Source organism: Eschrichtius robustus, chromosome 7, assembly GCF_028021215.1.
Source record: "Eschrichtius robustus isolate mEscRob2 chromosome 7, mEscRob2.pri, whole genome shotgun sequence".
Lineage (NCBI taxonomy): Eukaryota > Metazoa > Chordata > Mammalia > Artiodactyla > Eschrichtiidae > Eschrichtius > Eschrichtius robustus.
Window position 1 is genome coordinate 128,910,635 of NC_090830.1, and position 17,418 is coordinate 128,928,052.

At 34.6% G+C, this 17,418-nt stretch overlaps 1 protein-coding gene across 2 annotated transcripts in view; it reads left to right on the forward strand.

Moving 5' to 3' along the window:
* WDR11 (WD repeat domain 11) overlaps nt 1–17,418 on the forward strand; it is a 54,237-nt gene that overhangs the window by 11,879 nt on the left and 24,940 nt on the right. The window contains exons 6-12 of one of the 2 annotated variants that reach the window (XM_068548672.1): nt 1,615–1,780; nt 2,207–2,321; nt 3,181–3,376; nt 3,712–3,815; nt 6,846–7,022; nt 9,564–9,648; nt 15,439–15,545. In XM_068548672.1, the coding sequence (XP_068404773.1) occupies nt 1,615–1,780; nt 2,207–2,321; nt 3,181–3,376; nt 3,712–3,815; nt 6,846–7,022; nt 9,564–9,648; nt 15,439–15,545 (950 nt within the window). The remainder of the gene's footprint in view (nt 1–1,614; nt 1,781–2,206; nt 2,322–3,180; nt 3,377–3,711; nt 3,816–6,845; nt 7,023–9,563; nt 9,649–15,438; nt 15,546–17,418) is intronic. The other variant, XM_068548673.1, reaches the window with a different exon arrangement.

Sequence of the window (17,418 nt, forward strand, 5' to 3'; positions counted from 1 at the left end):
AATTACCTAAAAAATGTAAAATACAAATTGCTCTACAAATACATTCTGAATTTATATGTAAATATCATTCTTATATAGTAAACCATAGGCTGATTAAATTCACTAATTTATCCCCCACCCTGTGCTGAAATAATTTAAGATTGCTCCTTAAATATCTTGAGAACTTCTTATTTACTTTGCATTGATTCTGTATCATAAATAATTATTTTTTGCCTGCATAGTTTTATAAGTTATGATTTATATACGTTATATTTTCTGTCATGTGAATCATATGTTCATCTTGAGTACTGGGGAAATGCATTATTTATCCCTTTAAATAGAACTACTCTGGGTGCTTTCACATACATTATTACATATAATCTTGCTACAATCCTGGGCAGTAGTACTGTGCCCACATTATAAATGAGGAAGCTGAGTCTCACATTGTTTTAAATACGTTACTTAAGCTCACCCAGCTAGGAAATGCAGAGCCAGGGTTTTAATGCAATCCACATCCCTGTCTCTAGTTCTCTAATCTAACTTTATTTTAAGTTTCAAAACCTTTTGATAAAATTGTTATGTAAGAAAAAAGGTACATAATTGTATGCCCATTCCTACTGAAATATATTAAATATAAATTTATTATAAAATAAAGTTGTGATTAAATACATACCACAATCACAACTTACTAAAATGAGTTTTGAGACTCTTTAACAGTCTTTATAATCCTCATATCATTTCATCCCTTTTATTTACACAGAAGAAAATGCTGTGGTAAGTGAATAAAGTACCAAGCTTTGTTTCAAGAAAGCTTTAAGACAGCTGAAAAGTGAATGAAGGCCTTGCCCAAGCCGTCAGATAATGCAGTGACTCCTGATCCAGTTGCCTAGCCCTAACTGCCCTACGTGCTTTATGTTTTAGTCCTGAGGCTTCATTTCAGCAGTCTGTCTAGTACTTCTAATTACAAAATCAAAATAAAACTACTATCTTGTGAATGCCATATAGTATTGTCACTGACCATCTCATACCACAGACTTAGACTACTTTACATTTTCAAATATTCAGAAACATGTCTCTATCTGACCTATGCAGTATCATTGTCGTAATTTGCATTTTGGCACAAAGGAGAGATCTAATTTTTAGATGCTAGCCCATGTTGGTCATTTCAGGAAAACAGTTGTACATTCTCATTGACAGTTATTACGTGGAAAGTACAAAATTCAATCCTTTTTTAGCTTTTTCTGATATGAATAAAGTCTGACTCTTTTTTTTTAAAATTGAATTATGGTTAATTTACAATGCTCTGTTAGTTTCTGGTGTACAGCAAAGTGGTTCAGTTATACGTATTATATTACGTGTTCTTTTTCAGATTCTTTTCCATTATAGTTTACTACAGGATATTGAATCTAGTTCCCTGTGCTACACAGTAGGACCTTGTTGTTTATCTGTTTTATATATAGTAGTTTGTGTCTGCTGATCCCAAACGCTTAATTTATCCCTCCCCTACCTCCTTCCCCCTTTGGTAACCATAAATTTGTTTTCTGCTTCTCTGAGTCTGTTTCTGTTTCATGAGTAAGTTCATTTGTGTGTCTGACTCATTTCTTGGTGCCTGAAGTAAATGTTTACTTTTTTCAGTGCTGAATTCATAACTCTCAATGATTGCCTTCAGTTGGCATACCTGCCTTCCAAAAGGAATCACATGTTGCTACTCTATCCTCGAGAGATTTTAATCCTTGACCTTGAGGTGAATCAGACAGTGGGTGTGATTGCAATAGAACGAACAGGAGTTCCATTTCTGCAGGTATCTACAGCTTATAAATTATATTACCAAAAGTTGATTATGACTTATGTAGAGAAAAACCATAATCTTGCAAAAGTCCTTAGTCTCACTTTCTCTTTTTCTATTTATTTAAATATTAACAATGTTATTTTACATTCCTTATTTTTCTGCACTTTAGATTGGTTTGATTTAACTCTAGAAATTCTTCTGACTGATCTGGAGATATGTACTGAACTATTTAAGTTACATGGATAAAGACAGATTTTTTAGGATTATTGATGGATTTTTTGAAATGTCCATTTAGTTTTAAAACTGGGGGATTATATGTGTATTTTTGTGTTTTGGGGTTTTTTTCGCCCATATTCTCTAAATATGAGTTTATGAATCTCACTGTATATACTTTTAAAATCTATTGTTTTAAAAAACAAATACATCATCTATTTAAAGGTAATACCCTGCTTTCAACGTGATGGTTTATTTTGCCTACATGAAAATGGTTGTATAACCTTACGTGTTCGAAGATCTTACAATAGTATTTTCACCACTTCAAGTGAGGAACCAGGTGAGTTTATATCTCACAATAATGTTAATTATATTTTTCTTCAGAATTATTTTATAAAGCTTCATGTGGCAAATACTTACCAAAGCATGGAGTTAATAATAATCCTTGCCTTAAGAAAGTAGAATATGGTTATAACATGAGGCGTAAAAAAGCCCAAGCCCAAGATAATCTCTGAGTGTTGTAACAGTGCACCTCTTGTATGCTGCAAAGATAGTAATATTTTGTAATCCCTTCTTGATTATATCCATGAGCTAAGTGGATGTTATCTTTTGTGATTATTTCTTTAGCACAAGTCCAACCTTGTATATACCTTTATCATTACACCCCTTTGACTTCTCTGCTTTAGGATTTCCATGGTAAAGTTAACAGGTTAATAAGTCTCCAGGGCTTTCAGTTGTCAGTATCAGTCTTATCCTGGAGAACAAAACTAATGTTTTTATGGAATGATGTACTATGTAAAGGTGAAAGTGACTTTCACATCTTTTATAAAGTATAATTATTTTCAGGCTTATTGTAGACCACAGTAAACTATGTTGGGCTACAAGTGCACTGTTCATTATTTAATCATACATTACTGTTGATCCTTTTCCAAAGAATTTTCTTTATTTTAAAAATATTAAATAGACTATTTTGATAATTATTTTGGAAATTAAACTTGGTGTAGACAGTCATTAAGTAAATTATCTTTATATCCTGAAGAAATTAGTAATTGTAAACAGGGAAGCCATTTTTGACAAACTTTGCATTAGTGAAGGGATGATATCATTTTTGGTTGAGGTATTATTTAAATTAAAACAAGTAGCAGTGACATTGATATGGTTGCTCTCTAATATTTAAAAGAAAACTATACTCTGTTAAGATCCAGATCCTGTCCAGGAGCTTACCTATGATTTACGAAGCCAGTGTGATGCAATCAGGGTGACAAAAACTGTCCGCCCCTTCAGCATGGTGTGTTGTCCTGTCAATGAGAATGCAGCTGCCCTCATAGTGAGTGATGGCAGGGTTATGATATGGGAACTGAAGTCTGCCGTTTGTAATCGAAATTCACGGAACAGGTAAATGAACCAATAGGATCTCTTTTTTGTTTTGCTTTGTTTCCTGCTTTCTTTAGATTACCAGAATCATATAAAAATAGCAGGACCTTTTTTCTGAAAAACATATTTTTAAATTGATAATTAAGACTTTAGATTATTAGGGGATTATGTAAACCTGCTAGAGATATTTCACCTATGGGTTAGATTAATGAATACTGTAAAAATTGATAGGATACTATGATCTAAAATTAGTATTTTGAGTTACTAACATGTGATGCAGGTTTTAAATATGTAAGAACCAGGTTTTAAATATGTTTTAAATATGTAAGAACCATCTAATTATTATGTCTTTGCAGTAGTTCTGGCGTGTCACCTTTATATTCACCCGTGTCTTTCTGTGGAATTCCTGTAGGAGTGCTACAGAATAAACTCCCAGACCTCTCCTTAGATAACATGATTGGTAAACTGCTTTTTTGTTTTTCTCTCACTTTCATGTTAGGTATACTTTTTGAAGGGCAAAATTAATAGTCAGTGGTTGCAGTTATTATAAAGTCAAAGTTAATACTTCAGGAAACTAAAATGTAGACTTAATTCTTTCCTAAATAAATCAGAGGGGTATAAAATATTTAAGCATAACAGTACCTGAAGTAGTATAGACTGTTATTGTAGTGCTGGAATTAGAAAATGTTCATTCGTGAGGGACTCTGATCTAAATGAAAGAGACGGCATGAGGCATCTGGATGCTGCATGTATAGCCCTTGCTGGGCAATACCATACCCCCTCCTCCATGCTCGCTGCTCCCTCAGCTCAGAATTGAAGACACTCTTCCTCTCTCTCTCCCTTTCTGCTACTCCTTATTCAAAATTCAGCTCAGGTGTTGCTTTCTTTAATCTCCCAAGCCTGATGTATGTGGTCCCTAATAGTCATCAGCTGATTGTAGTTGTGATTTTACTTGTCTGTTTCCCTACAGTAAATTATAAGCTCCACAAAGGCGGGACAGTGCTTGATTCAGCTTTGCATCCCCAGCGCTCAGCCCAGGGCCTTGCACATTCTAGATGTGTGATAAATATTTATTGAAGGAGTAAAGTAACTGAGCAGTATTAGAAAAAATCGTCTTAACTTTTTGACTTAAATTTTCTTATTTTCACATTGGGAATTCTTACTTTCAACAAATCTTTATTTGCAGATAATATATTGCTTCAAAGTTATTTAATTACTATAGGACCACTATATATTCAAGGAAGAATGAGGATTGGTGGTTTCAAATTTATACAACTAGAAATTGTAAATATGCCAAGCAGTGCTGACGTCTAATTCTTTTAAAATTGTGGCTAGTGGTTTATAAAGGATTTTCTTTATCATTATTTGTTCTCCCACAGTGTAATTGAAAATGGATATTATTTACTAGGTTCTTTTGTTGAAATGCTGTAAAGATCCGTGATATACTAGAAAGAGCATTAACTTATTAATCTTCTTAATCAGAGATGACATTTATTGAGTGCTTAATACTATGTTAAATACTGTGCCAAATTCTCTTAAGTATTAGCTCAACAACCCTACAAAGTAGGTACTATTATTATTATTATTATCTCCATTTTATGTATGTGGGAACTGAGACCCAGGGGGATTAAAAAACTTGCCCCAGACAACACGGCCAATAAGTGGGAGTGTAAACCTAGTCATCCCAGTCTGGAGTCTGCTCCTCGGCCCGGCATCTAGTCCCGGCTGCTTCACCATAATCTAAGCAAGACCTGGGATTCTCACAGTTCCTGCCAGCTGTGGAATCCTTGCGCTCAGTGACACTAACTTTTATACTTAAAATTCTTTTCACCTTCTAGACATAAATCCATACGAGGAAGTTTAGACACATAATTGTTTTGCAAAATTTATTTTATTAGTTACACAATTTTCCAAGTTAATTGACCTTGTCTGCACTTAATATAAAATATTAAAGTGAAAAGAATTATAAACACACATGCACAGAACTAATCAGTAATACAAAGCCTGTAGGGGTTTGAAATTTTATGCTGTTTAGTTATCTAAGTGATATATAAATTACATTTTTTAGGAGACAAAATGATACAGATTGTATAGCAGTTCTTGACAGTGTTGTTGATTTAAAAGTATTAAATAAATCTTTGTTACTTGAAAACATTTTAATTAAAACTTTTAATTTGAAATTCACTATGTACTTAGTGGTAATTGAAAGCAATTCGGTTAAAGACAGAGGCCTGATTTATATTCATTGGGTAAAGGCTGCTGCTTAGTAAGGCCTCATCTGCCCTTCTTTGTGAATCACCTCACATGGAAGATGCTTGAAGAGAAATATGGCAGTTTCCTGAAGTGAACTCCAAGCTGCCAAGAGTTGGTAGACATGGTACCTACCTGTTGAACTTGCCATTCCTTTAGACCCCATCTTTGTTACTAAAGATTGATACCAATTGTATGGCTTATCCTAAGGGATCATTTATTTGGATTCAATTGATGGCCTTTTTTTCTGTATATCTTACCGATTTTACAATAACATTATTACTAAAACAACTTTACAGCCTTAAAAGGTTTAGTTAGAATCCCGTCACCCACTCCTAGTAATTATTTCATTCTTCCCTTTCACAGTGTGTGTGTGTGTGTGTGTGTGTGTGTGTGTGTGTGTGCATACATATATATATATACTCACACATATTCCTGATATGTACTTTTGACAACTTTATCCCAGTATTCAGTAGTGCTTTAAAGGAAGAAAATTTTTATACCCTTATTAGTGAATGGTTTTGATTTTGTTGCACACTTTGTATTCACATTTTGTGAATGGTTTTTATTTGAATCATCTTTTTAGTTTGAAATTTGATAACCTAAGTACGAACACTGTATCTAAAAATAATGCCATTTAAGACTTAACTGTCACTAGTGACGGTTTATATATTATATATTAGTAATTATAAGTATGTATTTAAATTTTATTTTACTTATTTATATAAAAATATGTAATTATAAAGCTTAAATGTTGTAATTACATTGACACATTAAGATTTCTTATTAGAAATCTAAATGAGTTCTTTGAACCTGCTATTTGTGATTACCAATTTTATGTGCACTTTAAAGAGCATCAGATTGCAAAGTAACCCTTTAGAAAGGCAGTAAGACAGGAATGTAATATCTCATGCTACAGAAACTGTTCTCTAACCCTAGTCCTCTTCATTTGCCTTGGGTGCCCTAATACCAGGAACTTTGGCTAAAATGGTGTTTCTTAGGAGACAAAGGTCCCTGAATTCTGGATAGCAATACTCTGGAGTAATCTATCCTTTGAGATATTAGATGATGCAGTTTAAGTCCCATAGCCAAGTAAGACTCATTGTATAGCTACAGGCACTAGAGTGCTACATGACACCTTCTAGACCTGAAGAGTATACTTCCACTGTAAAGTTCCTTTAGATTTTTAAGAACAGCGTATGTTATAAATAACATATTTGTATTTTTTATTACAAATCAGGGCAAAGTGCAATTGCTGGGGAAGAACATCCCAAAGGCTCCATTCTGCAGGAAGTGCAACTCAAATTCCTGCTAACAGGTCTGCTTTCAGGACTGCCCTCACCACAGTTTGCTATCCGTATGTGCCCACCATTGACCACAAAAAATATCAAGATGTATCAGCCATTGCTTGCTGTTGGTGAGTATTGGACCTGTTCTTTTTTTAATTCTTAATGTCTATTTTACATTTTTAAGATATTTAAGTTTCCTGGTTACTAGAAAGTCCTTTATTCTGCTTTAAAATGCTTTAAGAGGAGGAAGAGGCTAAATGAAATTGTATAAATACTCATCTTGAAATACTTTTTTTTTTCTGTTCTATTAATCTTTTTTAATCACAATGATAACTCATTCACCTGACACCAGATGACAGAGACCCCGACACCATGGGTACATCTCTAAAATGTCAGGAGGAAAGTCCCTGTGTAATGCTGAAACCAGACTACTTGTCTTTTCTTGGACCATCTCAAGCTCTTCCTGTGCATGTCATTTTGTTGTGAGTTTTTGTTAACTAATAATATGGTCACACTTAATAGTTTAATAATAGCAAGGTTCTTCATGTGCTAAGAATTGTATGTTAAACCTGGTTTTATTGTGTTTAAAGTGGCTATTGTCTTTATAAACTAAAGATTTGCCTTTTGGGTTGAAATTGCATATTTTTATGTTGTAGATAAAAAAAATTGGTCTGGGTTTCAACTTGCTGTCACAGTAATTTCATGGTAATGGGATTAACCTGATTTCTTTTATGGAGAGGACCAAATTTCTATTTGCTACTAGTATATAAGGTTAAAATTCATTTCTCTAAAATTTTGAACAATAATATATTTGTTTGAAATTGTCAACATTTTTCTTAAGATGCTGTTGGTTTGACTTCTGGCTTTTTCCCAGAAGGTCTGTAAACATGTGATTTGTGATTCTTTTTTTTTTCCTAAAATGAAAACCTGACCTTATGGCCAGTGTGTCTCAACTTAATGGCTGACTTGTGAGCCCTAATGGCTCGTTTGAGTATTACTGTTTGGCACTACTCCTATTTTCCCATTTTTTCCATTATTATCTTTTGAAAGTGATTTGAATTTTAAGGTTCAGTGGTCTGTGTTTACAGGTGTCCAGATTTATATAAATGCAGATAGATGTTTAATTTTTGTTTTAGAAACTATTGATTCATATTAAACTTCTCATTGAGGTTTCAATTGGGATTTGTCAGTGTACGTAGTGTGTACTTCTCTGTACAATGTCAGTATACCTTCTTTTTCAATTAGGATTTTATTAATTTCTTGGAGAAAATTACTTCTTGGGATAGCTAGATAACAAGAGCTGAGTCAGGCTCTGAGATTTCCATTGTAGAATAAGCTGTATTGTGCTGGTATATAGTGAATAGCAAGTCATTTATTGAATTTAGTTTAATAACAAAGTAAAAGCAAAAAATATAAGTGCCTAAAGTCTTGCAGAGTCATTAGGAAAGAGAAGCAGAGTTCAACCAGAATTACTTCTTCTTCTTGGGCCCCTTAAATATTAAATCATAGTTTCAACATCACCAAAATGTGCAGACTGTAGAAATCATATGATTATTATGAACATCTGATAATTGAAAAGTTTTGGTAATTCTTTAGATATTTTCTCAGTACTAGAAGATACTGTAGAATAGGTGATAAATGTAACCAAGTGTAATACTGTATTTCTCTAGAATAGTTTTGCAAGAAATTTCTGAAGCTTTAATTCAGCAAGTTAGCTAAAATTGGAAATTGCCTAGCATTTTTACATTTATTATTATTATATTATTATTATTTCTACATTCTATTGCTTTGTATGAATCCATTAATTCTTTTAAGTCATGTGCAGTGAGAAAGTGATTGTGCAACCGCTTACATTGTTCACTTTTATTGCTTGACTTATAAAAACATGTTGAGGGCTGAAACATTACTTTCTCAAGAAAGTATTACTTTCTCAAGTGGCCATGTCCCTTCTAATTAAAATTTAGACGTATTACCTGAGACCACGAAAAGCTTTAGGAATAATAATAACTACAAATCATAATTACAGTGATAACAGAAATAGTAATAATCATGTACTTACTTTGTGCCGAGTGTTATACTAAGTGTTTTACGTATGTTTCTCATTTAATCTCCAACAAATAGATTTTCCATTATTCCCATGTTAAAGGGATACTAACACAAATTTAGTGTGGGCAAGTAATTTGCAAGAGTATAGGGCAGAGCCAGGGCTTAAACTCAGGCTTCTTTAACTGTAAAAGCCACAGTGAGCCACTGTACTTTGCTTTACTTTATGATGTATTTAATGTTAAAGACAGAACAAAACCAAAATCTTTGTAAAGAAAACTAGAAAAATCTGGTTAATTAGTTCTGCTAGGTTGCCTTTTTGAGGATCAGTTATAGTAAACATTCAAAAAGCTTAAGAAGGTGCATCTTCAGATTTTGTGTGTATTGAATTAGGTTGTGAAGTCTTTGAAAATCTGTCCCTGGATTTAGGTAGGATTACAGAGCACATGAGATTTAGCCCATTTTTGATGAGAAGGAAGACACAGAAATTTACTTTCTTCACACCTAGCTTGGGTTCCTTTTATAAAATATAGATATTGTAAAATAATTGAAATCTTGAGAAAAGACTTTTGTTAGATTTGGAACTTCCACTAGATTAATTCTCCTCTATTATGTCATTTTAATAGGTACAAGTAACGGTTCTGTCCTGGTGTACCATCTCACCAGTGGGCTGCTGCACAAGGAGTTAAGCATCCACTCGTGTGAAGTCAAGTGAGTCTGTCATTGGGATATTGAGATCATAAACATATGTAATACCAGAAAAAAGTTCTTGTGGACTTTTCTATACTGAATACTCTGCGGTGGTGATTATTTGGCTGAAAACTTTGAATAATGCATATTCATGTCCAACTAATGGCTATGTTCATCAAGGATGAGTACTAATTGTTTACTTTGTAGAGAACATTATGCAGTGGAGAATTTTTTTCTCACTTTATTTCTGCATCTTATTTATCTCTCCTAAGGTCTAGGCTGTTTTCTCACTGGATATCACTCTTTTCCCTTGTTCCGGTTTATATAGTTTGTTTCCCTTTTCTGTAAAGATCCCTCTGTAGGACTGCTCATGAAAAATTTGAATAAGGGCATTTTAATTGTTAATTAATCTCATTTATTCTTTCATTTTGAGATGTGATCTGTTTTATGAGTTCTCTGTATGCAGAGAATATGAGTTCTCTGTATTGTATCTGAGGGAAGGCTAACAGGACAGAAGGATGACTCTTGCTTTCTGTTTTAAAGTACATACATGCCATTCCAATAAAAATTTTTTAAAAATAAGTAAAGTACATACATACCTGCTCCATAGCATTACCTTGCTGATCACATGACTATATTCCTTTCTTTGCCCTGGCAATGACGGATTGTAAAGTTACACATATATAATATAAATTTATTAATCTTCCAGTATTTTTTGATGATGTTGGAACAGATGTATCCGAAAGGCCATTTCTCACTCCTGTACGTTGTATTATAGTTATAGTTCTCATGTGTGCGTTAAAATTCTTAGTGAACCCTTAGTGTGCACATTATTCGGAATAAATGCATTTTCTAAATGGGGAGGGGTCAACCCTTGAAGTATCTCAACTTCTGATTATGATGGAAGTTTCTGAAGCGTTTATGTTGCCTTATTCTTTGAAGTGCATGATTTTTTGGTACAGCCTGAGTGACTGTTTATCGCCACCTTATGCTATGCCCCTACAGTATCTCCCTAAATACATCTACATGGAGGAGTAATGTCTTCAAAAGTGTTAGGCTTTTGGGGTGCAGAGACACAGGTCTCTGCTTGGATCCTTCCAGGCTGTTGTTCATCTTTTCTCTCTCCTTCCAGTAGTCCCTGCTGCCACTGATACCTTCTCTCTCCCTTTCTTTCCTGTTTGCGTTTCTTCTCTTGACATTTCCTTTAACCCCTGGCTTTTGTGTGCAGTGTTCCCTTTTATGGCAAACACCAATCAATCAAAACTCACCATTTAATCAGTATTTGTTCTAAGGATTATGTTAAGTGTTGATACTTTACAGGCATTGTTTCATTGAATCCTCACTACAACTCTATGCAGTAGGCACTATTATTATTCCCAATTTACAGAAGAAGAAACTGAGTATTGTGGAGTCATGAAAAGGTACATGGAATTCAGTCCAGGCGTTTCAGGCTTTAGAACTGAGCTCTTAGGGTACATGTGCTAAATCTCCAGCTAAAAAATTCACATAGATTAGTTGGAAACATTTTGGCAATAAGATAAAAATGTTGACTAAATGTTAACTAAATGTTAATGCCAAGAATTTGGTACATGCTTCTGGAAAATCAAGCACATTGTCATTTTTTTCGGAACACTGAAATCTTATTTATTTATTTATTTGTTTGTTTATTTATTTATATTGAGGTACAGTTGAGATATAACATATTAGTTTCAGATGTACAATGTAGTAATTCAATACTTGTATATATTGTGAAATGATCACCACAGTACGTAATCTTTAATAAAGACACAATAGCTAGTTAATCAGTGAGCTATTTACTGTAAGTAAGATTGTTTTCCTGGATTGTTCAGGTCGTAGATGTCACTAAGTACATGACTTACACATGTTATGATAATATTTGTTATTGACACCAAAATTATTTATAATGTGTTACTTGGGGTACCAAATAACTCTAAGGGGTATGCTACTCAGTCAGGCTAGTGTTGTGAACAATCACGCAAATACGCTCCATTTTTTTAAATATAAATTTTCCCTCTTAATTGCCATTTTGAAGATAATTCACATTTTACATCCAGAGATGGTGCCCAAGAGGATGCTAAAATACTGCTGTCTTTGTGTTTCAATTAATGCAATTATAGTATTACAATTAAAAGCCATTATGAAAATTTCACAGATGTGTTATAAAAATTGCTGAACTTATTAGCAATAAACCCAATACGTTCTAGATACTCATATGCAAATTAAAGGCCAACTTTAGAAAGTTGTTTTTCTACTTAGTACTAAAAGTGTTTTTAAAAACCACTTCATCTTAAGTACTTCAGTCTTTAGCATACATATGGCCTGGTACTGCCTAACTACAGATAGTTGCATCTGTGTGTTTTTTGAAAGCTATGATGTTTTAACCAGTTATGCTTTACAAATATGAAGTATATATTGATCCTCTTCTGTATGCCTGTAAACAGACAAAACCTGGGAGGCTTATAATCCAGTGGAAGATACCTAGAAGTAAATAATGTAGAGTGGTACATATAGGTTTTCTTAGATTATTAAGAGTTCTTATATTATTAGTTGGTGTCTTTGTCCAATAGGCTAAAATTACAATAATATAGCCCAATACTACTTTCAGTGTCAAAAACTGTTAAAACAGCAGTTTATATGGGTATCAAAACACTGATTGACTCAGTATTGCTTTGAGTACATTGAGTGATTTGTGGAAAGTAAAATGATCTCTATTTTGTCTGTCTGTAAATTTGCAGAAGTTAGTTTCATATAATGGTAGAACTTCAAGACCTTTCAGAAAGTGTTTGCCCCCGCCAGCCACCCAGTGTTGAGAAGTAGCTAACGTAGCATCCCCAGTGCAGGTGAACAGGCCCAACCTGGGAATCTGTAGGAGTCAGAACACTGAATACCTGTGGGTAGATTCTAAGGTTACAATTGTTCAGTAGTAAGGAATGCTACAAAACAAACTTAGACTGAGTCAGAAAATGAGCTGCTGTTCTTAAGAGTTTTTGTAGAGCTCAGTGTGTGGTTAAACCTAGACAGTGGTTTTCTAACCCTGGGAGCAGTGTTGTGCTCAGCTGTGTTTGACAAGAGTTTTCATTCTTTTCTTTTGAGAAATAATCCCCTCCTTATCTAATACACTTTGAAGTCCAACGTGATTTTTATTTTCTTTAGTTGATCAGTAGCAGTCAGATATACAGGCTGCTGCTGGAATCTGCTCAAAGGCAACACACTCGTGGTGCTCGATTATAAATAAGCAGCCACCCATGTTCTGTTATATCCTGAACACTGGGACATCCTGTAAACAGTGGGGAAAGCACTTCTCTGAATATGTACGGCACTTAGAAACATAAGGAGGCATGGTAGGCTTTTTTGGGACATCGTTCTTTTAATCTAACAGAATTTGCTGAGTGCCTGTCATGTGCTTAGAGAGACAGGGCATGGTACCTCGCTTCTAAGAGAGTACAGTCTACTGCAGTGCTTCTCCATCAGTCACACTGTTGTTTCCACTGAAAGCAGTTGAGGCTTCCAGGCAAAACCCTATTTGCCCTTTGAGCCTCAGCTTTAATGTTTCCCCAGGAAGCCCAGCCTGGCCCCTGAGACCAGATTCCATGTGACTCTTACAAGCTCCTGTTGAACTCAGCACTGTTCTCTTTTGAGATAGATACTACCGGATGCACTTGTATAACGTCTCTTTTCTGCTAGATTGTAGGCTCCTGAAGGACAACAGTTACCTCCATCTCATTCACATCTGTATTCCCTAGCCTAGCAAAGTCGCTGGCATGTACTGGGTACTTAATAGCACAGGCACCGGCATATATGAGGTACCTAACAGATGTATTTTTAAAAATAATAAATGAAAAGTGGGAGGACTGAAATTTTTACTGTCCAGAGGTAGTGGCATTACTATACTGGAGTATAAGTAGTTCAGATTGCCAGCAGCAAGACTTGGAAAGTATATCTTAAGGTTTCTGTGGGTAAACAGATCTGATTGAAGCTACCAGACTTATTTAGAGAACAGAAGTTCAAAATGATTCTTGTCTCCTTTTGTTCACTCTCAGTAGAAAAATTAATGAGTACTATGTGTTAGGGGAAAGAAAGAGAAACAAGACAAAGGGACTTTTCCAGTGAATAATTAACCAACTTATATAGTAGTCGCTATAGGTGCAGTTTGAGTATAGTAAATGAGGAGGCCTAATGAAGAAAATAGGGCTTGAGTTAGATCTTGAAATAAGAGTAATCATTGATGGTGATTATGAATACATACAACGCTTACTCTGTGCCAGGCCTTCTTTATGCACTCAGTGTTATTACTCCTGCACAGCAGATGAGGAAACTGAGAGGTAGAGGAACACAGAGCTGGTAAGTGCTGGAGCCGGGACTTGATACTAGAATAGTATTTGAAGAGGGAAGGAGAGGGGTCATTCCAGGCATGGAAAGTCTCAAGAGTTCTCTGTTTTTAGCAGCCTAATCTGAGTGTTTCAACACAACTTTACATTTGAAGAGTTATAAATTGATAACTACAGTAATTCCCTGCTGTTGCAAATATTATTGTAAGTTCTCTTGGGATTATCTTTGCTCCTCTGAGAAAAGACAAGTAGGTGGGTACACAGGGGTCAGTGAGGAAAAGCTACTCTCGTTAAAATAGCAAGGTTTTTTTAACATCTGAACCTTTTTAACACAAGGTTCAGATGATTGAGAGGTAAGTTTGATGCCGAATGGCTTTGAAAGTCACAGAGAAGAGTTTGGATTTGATGCAGGAGCCATTGTATTGATACCTTTTCTTGGGCAGGTGAGAGACATGTTCAGAGCAGTATTAATGCTAAATTTAGCAATAGCATTCAAATTGGAGTAGAAGTGGAAAAACTAGATCAGAGGTCAGCAAACATTTTCCGTAAAGGACAGATGGCAAATATTTTAAGCTTTGTAGGCCATAAAATTTCTGTCACGATTACTCAGCCCTGCCATTGTATCGTGAAAGCAGCCATAGACATTATGTCATTGTTAAAAATGGTTGTCCTGTAAATGCTGAATGAGCAATTGCGTATAGAACAGAGGTTTAGACTTGCCTCCCAGCCAGCTACCTTGTAAGCAATGCAGGGTAATAGTAGTGTTTCTCACTTCTTTTTGTGACTCTGATGAATTCACTTGTCCTGGGTCCCCCCATTTTCCATTGATGATGAAGCCGGTTATGTTAGTGGGAAAAAAACATGGACTCACCTACTATCAGTCCCAAATAAAGGGGACTCCCAGGACATTAGGTTGATAGGTTACTGTCTTGTCATACGTGTCTGATTTTTCTTTTATGCTTTTCTCTAATTGACATACTGTTTGGAACGTTCATCCACTTCCAAATCCAGTAGCTCAGTTTGTATTGTTTGCTTCAGGAATTTCTGCTTCCTGACCAACTAGGAATTTTGATAAAATTTGATAAAGTTCCTACGTGTACTCAACATTAAGCAGTCTGCTCAGAATATTTCTGTACCACTTGTTTTTAAACAGTGGAATTCTTGGCAAATACTGTGATGTGACTCTCTTCCTTTGCCAGATTTTAATAGCTATTTTAGTGCTATGAATTCTGATAACTAACCTGTCTTTTTATTGGATTTGGAGATAAAGTTTTAATTAGAAATAATTTTATATATGTTGGAAATGTATGATAATATAGTCTCAAATAAATGTCATATTAATATAATTCCTTAATTAACTTGTATAATAAAATTTAGGTCATAGAAAAAACTTATTTTTCAAATAAATTTTTCAAACAAAAAAAGAATATTAGATTAATCTTTGTTTAATTTCTCATTATAGGGGTATTGAATGGACGAGTTTAACTGGTTTTCTTTGTTTTTCTACCTCAACACCAAACAACATGGGATTAGTGAGGAACGAACTTCAGCTGGTTGATCTTCCAACAGGTTTGTGTATTTAGACTATTAAGATATTTAAAATGGTACCATCATATTGATCAAAGACGTTGCTATTTATAAAACATGTTCCAAAGTACTTTCTTTCACCTTGGAGTTTTTTCTCATTTATATATTCATTTTTATATATTCTATGTTTATGTATTCATCTTTTGGTTGTTCTATAATAATTGCCTTGGAAAAGACTCATCATTGTTTGTATGCAAATTGTGTTAACACAAGTGCATGGTAAATGGAGTACCATTAGCCTGAATGGACAAATTCATAAATATGGTATCAGTTGTACTTTCAAGTACATTGTTGTAGATAACCAGAAGTACAGTTTTAAAATAAATCTTTGTAGTTACACTTTATTAGATTCTCTTTTAAAAATTTTGGCCTTTGCAGGAAACCCTTAAAAATCTTATAAATAAGGATTCTTTTTAAATGCTTAAATTTAAAACTTTTGATAATCTCTGGCTGGCTAAATAGGAAAACTTAATTTCGGAGTTTAAAGACTTTACAATAGGAAATATTCCAGTAAAGTAACTTGTTCACAATTGTTAAAAACCTACAGCCCAGTGAGTTTCAAAATAAGAACTTGAAAATAGAGTAAGGTGAAGGTTTTATATTATTTTATATATAGCACATGGAATGATTTCAAATAGTTTTTTTTTTTTTACAAAATTTTGGGGAGTTTTTTTTTAAATGGCTTAGCAATATGAATATATGTAGATAGTTTTAACCATTAAGTTACATGTGTGTATAATAAATCATATACATGGTTGCTTCCTTGTATTCTCAATATATATTTCTAATTTATAGTTGTTCTTACTTATCAGAGTATGTTACTAAACCTCAAAGAATTAGCCCCACTTTAGTCCAGTGTTGCTCTAGTCTAATTGGAAATGACCTGCCCGGTGACCCCTATCCCTACATTCCTGATTTGCCAATAAACTGGCACTGGTCACTGTAGTTACATGGTGGCCCAGGGAAGAAATGCTGTTCTGTAGTATCATTCACTAAAAAAATGCCTGTTCATTTTTTCCAATCAGCTCAGGTCTAGGACTGTTAGATAACTTAAAATCTGTTTTTCACAGATTTATTTTTGAGGAACAAATTTCTGAGTAATAGTTACTGACTTTTTAGGTGGGACATTTAAATTCATTGATTATAGACTTTTACAGCCTTGTCTTCTAAGGAGGGCAGCCGACTAGCAGAGCCAGGAAAGGATATAGGGTGTTTGGCGAATAATAATAGTGAGATTCTGTTTGATGGCATTGAAGAGCAGGGAGACATATAGGCATCCATTTGTCTTTGAATTGAGTATGTTCTCTCTTTTGTTTAATGTAATAGAAATCTAGGAAAAGATATTAAAATATATTTGTTCAGGGACTTCCCTGGTGGCACAGTGGTTAAGAATCCACCTGCTAATGCAGGGGAAACGGGTTCGATCCCTGGTCCGGGAAGATCTCACACGCCGTGGAGCAGCTAAGCCCTTGAGCCACAACTACTGAGCCTGTGCGCCACAACTACTGAGACCACGCGCCGCAACTACTGAAGCCTGCATGCTCTAGGGCCTGTGTGCCACAGCTACTGAGCCTGTGCGCCTAGAGCCCATGCTCTGCAACAAGAGAAGCCACCGCAATGAGAGCCCACACACCACAATGAAGAATAGACCCTGCTCGTTACAACTAGAGAAAGTCCACGCGCAGCGACGAAGACCCAACGCAGCCCAAAAAAATGTATATTTGTTCAAACATAAAGTAGAACTTGCATTTTTTAAGTTATAGAAAACCATTTAGCTTCTTTGGCTATTAACTAATTCTTAATATTCCCCAGTTTCAGTTTATAGAGACCTTTTGATAGGAACATGTCAAAATAT